This window comes from Haliotis rubra, unplaced genomic scaffold (assembly GCF_003918875.1).
Source record: "Haliotis rubra isolate DU_JTF1 unplaced genomic scaffold, ASM391887v1 Scf387, whole genome shotgun sequence".
In the NCBI taxonomy this organism is placed as follows: domain Eukaryota; kingdom Metazoa; phylum Mollusca; class Gastropoda; order Lepetellida; family Haliotidae; genus Haliotis; species Haliotis rubra.
The window spans coordinates 137,182-148,919 of NW_025767065.1; the positions used below are offsets into that span (position 1 = coordinate 137,182).

The window sequence follows — 11,738 nt, forward strand, 5'->3', positions numbered from 1 at the left end:
ATATCACGGCTGGTGACACCGGAAATGGGATTCACGCGTTGTACCCATGTGGGGACTCGAACCGAGTCTTCAGCGGCTTATGAAGTAAATATCTAAAAGATAGGCATGTCAGCAAGCAGTTATGCAAGCAGTTATATAATGACAACGTGTCAACACTCAATACTAAGGTTACAACGGCCCTAGCTTTTTCTAAAAATGACATTCTATATCCACTGTGATAAATGCATGTGTACGATGGGGCAATAGGCCTTAATAAATGCTGAATGCACTCAGTCTGTCAAGCCATGACATTTTTTTTTCTGTTTAACATACGACTGAGATGGGAGACCCACTTTTGCGTATCGTTGAACAGATAATACAAATATCCTATACAAGTCGAGTAGCATATATCAAAGCATACTAGATGGAAAATAAGGCTTGCCATGCACCCAACATAATATTTTCACATGCCTGAAAGGACAGTCATGGGTTACAAGATCGATGTTTTTTTCGCACTATGTATAAACGCACTTGAACAGAGTCTGTTTGCCATAATTAAAACACTACACCATACAACTATAGACAATATATACCCCGCCTTCCTAAAACAGTAATGGCATAAAATGAATGCATGCATATGCTTGCCAAACACCATTGCTATAACTCACCATTCGCAGCAAGACCACGTTTGACTGTGTGTACATCGGATATATCGCAATCCCAAAGCCCTCAGTAAATCTCCAGCCAATCAGCGCGCTCTTGCAAATTTTACATATGCACGTGAAACTGCACGAGCTTTTCGGTCAGCACGAGCCTCCACTGACTTACGTGCAAACTCGCCGCGTGAGACTGTCTTCTTCAAAAGAAGACCCTTTCGTTGTGGCTTGTAATCTTCAAACCTGCATCTTATAATCAATTGTTGTTTATTAGCATTTGATAATTGTTAAAATGTAGCAATGCACAGTCATAAGAAAGAATCTTATAGTCGGATCATGATCATTATCACAGTCTTTGTACATTTGAAAAATAACAGCGTACATCGTAGTGTACACTATTTCCTTCTGACAAGAATGCTCAATAGAAAACTGACAATAACTGATAATTATTGGTTTGTAGATCACAAATAATCATAATTTCGATTTGTCCATTCCCTTTCAAACGTTGTTTTTGTACAACGCGGAAATGTTTTATTACACGTAGGGAAAACGTGTCTGACCATTTGTGTAACCGAAAATATTATGTAACGTCTTGGCTTTGGGGGATGATTCTTAATCCGTATCCAGGGAACCTCCAGTTACACTTTTTGAGAAACTGGCGCTAATCGTCATTTTGAAAGAAACAATATGGGAGACAGGTTACCTCTGGAAAGCAGAGATATGGTCAGTAGTCTATATACCAAAGTTTGTATGAACATTGTTTGACATTTTCGTATTTTAAATGGAATATACCATTCAGGCCTCCAAGATTCTATTGTGTCTGAACTGAATCACGCAGACAATTTATAGATCTGTCGTGAATGCTGAAAGTATTCTGAGCCATTGGAAATACGAATGGCATGTCTCCATAACTTCGATACAGTTGATGATTTGGACCGACAGCAAAAAGTAAAGGCTTTAAATTGCCCTCTAGTGTCTCCGTTGTGATATATGTTGAAATGTCAATCACCTCTTAAGATTTCAGAAGCTAAAACAAGCAGACATGTCGAGCTTGTTGTCTGGTTTCACTGTGGCTGAATATTCAAATTAATTAGGTCACTTTCGATATGTTTACCATCGAAATGACCCAGAGAACAAAGCAGTATGGTTTGGGGTTTTGAAATTAGACTGTGTACAAGTGTACCCAGATTTTAGAACTTTTGTGAGAGTCTGTGTCGTAAGAGTGTCAATAGTAAAGAGTATAGTACTTATCATATCATCTGTAACTTTTTTAAAAGACATCGAAAGTGATGTGTCATGTTGATTGTTGTAGCAAAAGGTTTGCATCAAAGCAGAAGCTTGACACTGCATACTTTCAGTTGTGTTGACACAGGTTTGATAGCTACTGCTGTACAACCATGATGCCTCTATCAGAACAATACGTTGTCACTCCGAATTCATGATGAAAAGTAATAGTGTGTCAGTATAATTTCACAACATTCATACTTTCTGAATAGCTTTCAAAATTTCTATTACTTTGTGAATGTTATAAGTAATCTCTGAGAAATTCAGTTCTAAGCAATAATAAGACATATGATTGTTTCTAAAAATGATTGTGCATAGATAATGAGCAGTGACCCATAAGCAGAATCACAGCAAGTTGCAGTTATCAAGATGGAGATCAGACGTTATATCATCATTACTGATTTGGTCAGTTGTTAAAAGGTCATTTTAGTACAGAATAGCCTCCTGAAAGACATATTCAAAGATAATATGTTGTCCATGCTCTCATGCTTAGGAAGAAGATCGAGCTGTAACTTTTTTTTAAATTGCTCTTTAGCAAGCCATGCTGGTTGTAAGAGGCAACTTATGGGGTAAGGCTCACTGACTTGATGCTTGTCATTGTATCCCAATTGAATAGATTGATCAGGGATGGAAATAACTTTAAAATCCCAGTTGCATAGATTGATGCTCATGATGTCAATCACTGGATTGTCTTGTCCAGACTTTATTGTTTGAAGACAACTGTCATAACAAGAATATTGCTAAGTGCAATGTTAAACAACAAACGACATCAAAAACTGAGGAACAGTTATTGTAAGCTCGTGTGTTTATAGTGACTGATCTCTTTTCCAGTGAAAAAAATGAATGTCATCCTTGGATACTAAATTTTACAGTAAAATAAACTTTATAACAATTTTGTAATATACTCTTAAAAAAGGTTTGGGAACTTCATTGTTAATTTACGATTGAAAAGATATAACAGAGTCAGTCATTGTTGATTTGATAATAAGGAATGTTTTGAGAGTGCATCACCACTTGCCCTTCCTTATGACCATAGTTGTTTGTACAGTATATAAAATTGTTATTATCATAATAATCCATCCCAAGATAAATTTGTCTCATTAATGTGAACAACAATTCTGTTCTTATGAAGAAGATATCACTTCCTCAAAAGAAATTTAGAAGTAGTCCTGCAATGTACTTCAATATATCTTGTGCACTGTATGATTTTTGTATCTTGGCACTATGGGCCATGAGGCCTCAAATGCAGATAAAGTTGTCACTTGTCCAATAATCGCTCTTGAAAGATGATTGGTGTATGACGTGAAATTTAGATGCGTACGATTTTCATTTTCAAACAACAACTGTGTGATGCAAGATGATTGTCAAAGTTCATGGTCTAAAGTGATTTATTGACCTTCTTGAAAATCGTCAAAATCAAGAATTATTATTATTATAGGATATTTATAAACGCACATATCCACGCACTAGTTTATGCCCAAGACGCTGGTATTTTTTCCCTCGATCATTGGATGTCAATCTCAACGGCTCATCTTATTATCAATCTCAACTCCCTAGGGAGCATACAACTCTTGCTGCCACAAGGCGCTCCGAGTTATTGCGGCTTTCCCATCCTTACGAGGTACCCATTCACAGCTGGGTGGACTGGGGCACATAGTCACAGTACTTTGTCCAAGTTTACTGCACGCTGCAGTATCCGCAACTAGGTGTTTGCAGGTATTCATGTGACCACAATCTGGTCATTTACCAACGGATTCGTGGGTTGTACACTAGGGGTTGTGACAACACTGAAAGAGTCTGCATACAAAGTTGACTCCAAGGTATTTAAACACGGTCACAGAATGACACCCCATGCTTGTGTATGGGGCTACTGCATTGTGCACGTGCATCCCATGCATTGCATTTAGGGGACCGGGTGGTTATAAAGAGAAATGTTGGTGCGTTCATAAGACGTCTGTCTTTGAAAATTTGTTAACGCTTATACTTCCTATCCAAATTGAAAGTTGAGGTTCCCCTACTTTTTGTTAAACAATCAATTTGAGAAGCAATTCACATATCTTCAAGCTGACTGACTTTGGAGGAGTGTTTATAAACACTGAATCAACTCATATGTTGGGTTGATATTGAAGGTCATGGTCACAACTAACATGTCTTGCTCTTGACGGCTGACTTTTGTGAAAGTTCAAATGTGTAAGTTCCCTAGATTTCTAAAGGGCAGTTATGGACATAAACATATGAACATGTACATGTACAAGTATGCACCAGTAGTACTCAAAAAAGACCCGTGAAGATCTGGGGTCAAATAGGCCTTCAGCAATCCATGCTTGCCACAAAAGGCGACTGCGCTTGTCGTAAGAGGCGACTAACGCAATCGGGTGGTCAGACTCGCTGAATGGTTGACACGTCATCGGTTCCCAATTGTGCAGGTCGATGCTCATGCTGTTGACCACTGGATTGTCTGGTCCAGACTCGATTATTTACAGCCCGCTGCCATATAGCTGGAATATTGCTGAGTGCGGCGTAAAGCTAAACTCACTCTCACTCAAAAGAAATGCCTTAACTTTTGCACCAGCCATAAGCAAAAGTTGCATGTAAACATTGTTACCACTATCAAATCTGCTTCTATGATGTTAGCATTTGCTAGTCACTCAGTCCCGATTATATTTGGTTCTGAAAGAAAATAACAATGCCATATATGATTAGCAGCTGTGATAGATCATTATTAGATTGATGCTATTGCTGTTGACATGGTTGATCACTAAATTGTGTGGTCCAAACTTAATTATTTGCAGACTACAGCCATATACTGATATAGCTAAGATATTGCTAAGTGCGGCGTTAAACAACAAACGAAAAAACAAAATCATCATTTTCTCATGTTTAGTGTAAGATGTTTGAAATTTACAATGCTATGAAGTCATTCATGATCCAGATTAGTGTGGTGCTGTTACCATGGTAACATTGTTTTCCAGCTGTTCACTTGGAGTTGTTTTCATTACAGAATGTTATCTCCGGGTCAGACAGTGACAGCTCAGATGCTGATTCTCCTCCGAAGATCCGCAAAACCCGGTCAACAAGGTCCGTCCGTAGCACATTAGCCGCCAACCCAACAGCTGTGCCTGTACCGTTTCCCAAGAAACAAGTATCTGTGTACTCTACTAGAGTCACAAAGTGTTTGGAGGACTTGAAGTCGGGCAGGATTCAACTGTGCATCGACAAAGATGAAGAGGAAATAGGTGTGGCTGATTTTATGTGGCAATACCAGACATGAATTCATTGTAAGGCCAGTGCCATGGTTTCTGTGGTTACTGATCCCACTGATGATTGCAATGATTGCAATTTACTTTATTTACAGTGTTTATTGAACTTATCAAAGCTTGCTTTTCTTTGTTTTGCTGTTTGTCAGCATAGTCAGTGTTTGGTTGAAGGCGGCGAGGTAGTCTAGTCTGAACATACAGACCTTTTCCTTGCCCCAATACCCGTGAAGATTCGGGTTAGAATTGATCTTCAGCAACCCATGCTTGTCGTAAGAGGCAACTAACGGGATCGGGTGGTCAGACTGGCTGATTTGGTTGACACTTGTCATCACATCCCAATTGCGTAGATTGATGCTCATGATGTTGATCACTGGATTGTCTGGTCCAGACTCGATTATTTACAGACTGCTGCCATATAGCAGTAATATGGTTGAGTGCGGCGTTAAACAACAAACAAAATTTTTCCCCCAAAGTATGCACAAAAAAATTGACATTCAGACCACGTTCAAAATCGAGGACCCCTAAATCTTTTGGTTTTTTTACATCAGGGTTGCAATTAGCTACTTATTGTAACTGCTTTACTTACTGTCTATAAATATCACAATGGTAGATGGTGTTTTTCTGTTGCTAGTTGACCCCCTACAGCCAGATGTAAAAGCCAACAACAGAGTGCCGATAGTGACACTTGATGAGAGCAAGGATGACTTGGAGTGGTGAGTACTGACACCTTCTCCAATTGAAGGTTTATAACAATAGTAGTGACCAGTGAAGATCAGGGTTAGAATTCTTCTGCAACCCATGCTTGTTGTAAGAGGTGACAGGGGATCAGGTGGTTAGGCTCACTGACTTCGTTGACCCATGTCATCGTATCCCATTTGTGTAGATCGATGCTCATGCTGTTGATCACTGGATGTTACAGGGCCTACAGCCCTTGTATTGCCTGCAAGGACCCTTAAAACAAATAATTGGGGTTCCTGGGACCTGAATGTCTGTGAGTCAGGGTATAGCCCTGTTAATGAGTAGCTTATCATGTTTACCCACATAACATTGTTGCATTAACGTTTACATTTTTTTTTTATCAGCTCTCATGTCACAACACCAGAGTCTTCATTCGTGCGATCCCGTTCGCCAACACCACCTCCCACCCCCGACTCTACAGTGACACAGAAACCCACCAGGACTCGCAGGATGAACAGGAACATGAAGAAGGCTCTCCAGTAAGCTTGGACAAGCACACACGCTTGCTACCACATACTTGTATACAAGTGTAATAATGAGACATTGAACCCTCTAAAGTTGAGGTACAAACATGGTAGCTCTTTACTTTAAAATTTCAGAGCCAAACTGAAATCAGTGTTGTTGGGTAGCAAGCCATGCTTGTTGTAAGAGACAACTAATGGGTCAGACTCATTGACTTGGCGCGTGAATCCCAAATGTGTAGATCAATGCTCATGATGTAAATCACTGGATTGTCTGATCCAGACTTGATTCTTTGGGTACTACTGGAATATTACTGAGTGCCTCGAAACAACACACATTGGTCACCTTCATGGACATGGTGCATGTCGTTGAATCCCAGTTGGATAGATCAATGCTCATGATTGCCTGATCCAGACTTGATTCTTAACATACTGCTATCATATAACTTGAATAATACTGTGTCTCGAAACAACAAACATTGATCACCTGCATTGACATTGTATTTTATGTCGTCTTCAATCAATTGTAGGGCTTCGAGCATATACCATGTGTGGAATAGGCAGTTTATGAGATATGTTGTTGTTAAGTCACTGCTTGCTTCTGTTCAGGACATTGGAAGGTATGAAGGACACAATACGAGTGCACTCATCGTCCGAGGACGAGGACCTGGTGATTATCAGCCACCTCAGCAGCCCTGCCCCCGAGACCACGAGCATGACGGCCAAGATCCGCTACAAGTCCAAGATCTACAAGTACAGCATGAGGAAGGTAAAGTACTGACTTAATCCAGACAAATCCAGAGTGGAGCCATTCTTCATATTTTTCTCTAGTAGTCTTCTATTGAACGTGAGTTTTTTGTTTTCCCCTGCCAAAACAAAGTTTTAAGGGAAGTATGATGCAGATTTCTATCTGTCACATTTAACTTTGTTTCTTGACCTGACTTTTGCGGTTCTATCTGCAAATAATCTGGTTTGCAAGATGTTGACTCCATCACATGCAGGAAAGAAGTGGGGTTTTCCTGGAGAGTGCATACATAGAAGAAAGTCAAGGAAAAGTATTATCCACACAACTTGTTAAGACTTCTGTTGGAAATCTGAAAGTGTTTATGTGTGATAGCAGTGATACAATGTTGTAACAGAGGTATGGTATTTTCAAGTGCAACTGGTTGCATGAATACAGGCTTTGTAAAACTTTTGGTGTACTTGTCTATTTTAGGCAGACACATTCCAAAGCATCAAGACGAGGCTGGCAGGGGACATTGATGTAGAGGAGGATCATCTGTTCTTCATGCTGGCCGACAGGAACATCCTGCCCACAGAAACCCCCCATCAGCATCGGCCTGCACATCGCCGATATCATCGGTAGGTGATTCACACGTGTAACAGGTGGACCATAACTGTTGTTGCTGACAAACTTTGATTGATTAAGGGTTGAACTTAGCAAAATGGAAAGTCTTCTGCTGGCTGGAGAAAATTATGACTTTGAAAGTCTGTGTGGTCTTTTAGGTTTGAGATCAGAAAATGGTGACTTGATAACTGTGAAACTTTGCAACTACATGTTGACCACTGCACAAACAAAGTTGAATATATGGCTGTTTTAGTGGTAGACAAAATGGCTGTCCATGATTCTCGCACTGATTGAGAAAATGGCTATGCTGAGGTCTTACCTATTGGTCTTCTCCAACCCATGCTTGTTGTAAGAGGCGATTAACGGGTTCAGGTGGTCAAGGTCGTTTACATATCCCATCTGCATAGATTGATGCTCGTGATGTTGATCACTAAATTGTCTGGCAGAGATAAGATTATTTACAGACCGCTGCAGTATAGCTGGAATATTGCTGAGTGCGGTGTATAACAACAATCCAAATCTTACCAATGATAGTGTATATATTGGACTAACTGAGATCATGGTCCTGCTTCAGACTGCCACTTGTACAGCCCTGGAGTGTTGGACATGTTGGAGGAAGACATTCGGACCAGGGACGCCATCTCCCTCTACGTCCAGTGCAGCAACAGGAAGAACAAGATCCTCATCAAGATCAACAAGGTAGGTACACAGACATCGAGAGAGTAGCCTCCCCTGGTCTGGCCCGCTGGACAGGCCCGCTGGACAGGCATCACTGGTAGAAAAATAGGAGGAAATTATAGCCTACAGGGTATTTTCCTGGCGGACAGTGACAGTGGGTATTCTGAATTTGAAACTGGTTTGGAACTGGGAGTAATTCCTCCCCAAAATGGCAGTCCTGACCTGTCCTTGTAGTGTGGTGAGGAGCGCAAGGGCTCTAGAGCAGGCACACCAGTCTAAATGACAAATCGTAATCTTTAACTCCATGGCCGTGGGATAATGTGTAAATGTGCTTTGAAAAGCAGCCTTGCAATGCCAAATAGTACAAAGACCAGTTGGGACACCAAGGATGAACCTAATTTCACGGGGTCTCAGATTTTAGCTTGTCCTGTTTGATCAAGACAAAGATGGTTGTTTTCTGTCAGTTTTATTCAGTTCCAATTTGTAACAAAAGTAAATATTTGAGAACTGGTTCTAAATTATATAGCCCTCAAAATGCTTCTGGTCAATGAGTCCCATAAGAATCACTGTTGGAGTTTGACCGGTGGCCAGTTTGGTAGTCCCAGACTCAGTTTGAACTTTTTAAAGTCTTGTAAAAGAGCCTGGGTCAGTTGAGTAGTCCCAGACTGGCAAACTCATGTGAATTTTGTATTCTTGGTAAAGGAGACTGTGCATCCAGTAGATGAGTGACCTCATTGCACGGAGGAATTGCAAAGTAAATCTTTTAAATGTGTTCATCCTCAGTGTGTACGATATGCTGAGTGCTCATTCACATTTATATACCACATAAACTTGTGTAATATACCCATGAAGATTCAGGTAAAATTGGTCTTCAGCAACCCGTACTTGTCGTTAAAGGCAAGTGACAGGATCAGGTGGTCAGGCTCGCTGACATGGTCGACACATGTGATCATGCCCCCGTTGTGTAGATCGATGCTCATGCTGTTGATCACTGGATTATCTGGTCAAGACTCAATTGTTTACAGACCGCTGCCATACAGCTGGAATATTACTCTGTGCAGCAATAAACAAACAAATAAACAAAAGAGGTAATTAGATGGGATAAAATGCAGAAGACCAATTGTAACTGTACCCTCAAACAAACTGGGTGATATGTCAGCTTTTGTAGCCTCTGTTTAAGAAACTGTCTTGCTACTTCTGATCAATCTGTGTTTCAGCACCAGGCATTGCGCAAGCTGATGAGTACTTATGCATCCAAAGTGAAAACAGAACTGTCCTATTTGAAGTTCATGTTTGATGGAGAAGACATTTCACCGTCCATGACTCCAGAGACGTTGGAGATGGAGGACATGGACACAATAGATGCCATCGAAGTGTGAAACTTGAGAGGAGTTGTACCAGTTCATCACTGAGGTGTGAGACCTGACAAGAGAGTTGTGCCTGCACATGCCATCGAAGTGTGAAATTTGTTAGAGGAGTTGTGCCAGCACATCATTGAGATGAGTCTTGACGGAAGCTGTGCCATCATAGTGTGAGACTAGTCGGAGTAGTTGTGCCTGCACATGCCATCGAGGTGCGAGAGTCATCAGCAGAGTCGCACCTGTGCAAGCCATCGAAATATAAGACATTCATTCAGAAGCCAGCCCATAGATTTCATATAATTCTCTTTGGCAGGTCATGCTTCGTGATGCTCTAAAGCGTGAATGTTGTCAAGAAGCTGATGCAGGCTGCTGAAGTATGCAGGCCCTTGGAGTCTTGCTGATGGATGCAATTAATGTGTGAGACTTGTCAGGGTGCTCCTACAGACCACTATACCGATCTGTGTCTGAGACTTATGCCTCTTCAGAGCCAGCATGTATATTACATCTACGTTTGACCTCAGTTCTAACAAGGGCTCAACATGACCTGGGCTGAAGTCAGTACTGTTAGTTATTAATATGTCCAACAAAACTTGGGTGAAAAGGACAGCTCACGTTATCTTATATTTTTGTAAAATGACATTCGGGGCGGTAGGGTAGCCTAGTGGTTAAAGCGTTGGCTCGTCACGCCGAAGACCCAGGTTCGAGTCCCCACATGGGTACAATGTGTGAAGCCCATTTCTGGTGTACCCCGCCGTGATGTTGCTGGAATATTGCTAAAAGCGGCGTAAAACCAAACTCAGTCAGTCAGTCAGTTAAAATGACATTCAAAATTCGCCTGTCATAGAACTGAGAACAGAAGTGCTCCTGGAAGAGTTTAGTCATCTCCATCGTGATCATGTCCATCCATCAAGTGTATAATGTATATAGTGTATCTATATAGTAGGTGTATGTATAAACACGAGAACAGTATCATGTATGTGTCATTGTAGAAACAGGTTCGTTTCTAGTGTATTTCAGCAGACCTGCACTTTGAATATTCTGTGCCATTGGCTCAATTGATGCCACAGGAAATTGAGACTCGTCAGAGGAGTTGTGCCTATGCAGAGAAATCTTGCTTATCCAGACTCTTCCGTTTTCTCACATTTTTGTCTGAATAAACAATTATCCTGATGAATTATCAGAATGTAGCCAGTTAACTTCCTTACCCATATTCTCCAGAGGCAAAACAAACCACACCTCTATTTTATGAGTAAGATTATTTGAGTATATTTTGAAGTCAAAATAGAGAGTGTATCCCTTCATCGAATTTAGGTGAACAAACATGTAATCTCCTGTCTGATACTGCTGGAATATTGCTAAAGGTGGCGTTAAACCAGAGTCGCTCACTACATGTAAATATTGTCCCATAGCCGAGTTTTCAGGGTATCCAGGGGCTGGATAAGTGGGGTCCCACTATACATGACTGTAAAGTGTGAGGCATTGAAGCAGGATCCAGCCTGTTTCATCTGATTCTCTTTGGTTAGTCTTGCTTCTTGATGCCATTAACGTTGTCTAAAACATGACATCAAGTTGACACCCATCTGGGAATCATGCTGTTTATGTGCGAAACACATTTAGGAGCCAACGAGTATACATGACATCGAAGGATCATCACAGTTCCTACACACTGGCGGGGCGGTGGGGTAGCCTTGTGGTTAAAGCGTTTGCTCATCATGCCGAAGACCCAAGTTCGATTTCCCACATGGGTACAATGTGTGAAGCCCATTTCTTTGTCACCCGCCATGATATTGCTGGAATATTGCAAAAGCTTTTCGTAAAGCCACACTCACTCAATAATTGCAGGGCTGATGTCAGTTCTTCAGAATGTTTCCATTATAAATATGTCGAACAGTGCTTCTGATGTCTGATAAGTTTCAAATGGCTTCAATACAATGAAGCCCAGAAGTGGTGCTGGCAGTTTGGCCTCCTGGTGGCTT

The 11,738-nt window shown here is 41.0% G+C and overlaps 1 protein-coding gene across 2 annotated transcripts; it reads left to right on the forward strand.

The window, feature by feature from the left end:
• The first annotated feature begins 1,287 nt into the window (after positions 1-1,287).
• Positions 1,288-10,942, forward strand: LOC124286596 (NFATC2-interacting protein-like). 2 transcript variants are annotated; one of them, XM_046722971.1, is made up of 9 exons: positions 1,288-1,358; positions 4,921-5,155; positions 5,431-5,433; positions 5,805-5,889; positions 6,259-6,393; positions 6,985-7,144; positions 7,592-7,737; positions 8,298-8,422; positions 9,619-10,942. In XM_046722971.1, exons 1-9 carry the CDS (start codon positions 1,323-1,325, stop codon positions 9,696-9,698), a joined length of 1,005 nt encoding a protein of 334 aa, XP_046578927.1. In that variant the 5' UTR covers positions 1,288-1,322; the 3' UTR covers positions 9,699-10,942. The 2 variants fall into 2 exon arrangements, with proteins under 2 accessions (XP_046578927.1, XP_046578928.1); XM_046722972.1 differs by lacking the exon at positions 5,431-5,433 and having other exon boundaries at positions 5,808-5,889.
• Positions 10,943-11,738: the final 796 nt, after the last annotated feature.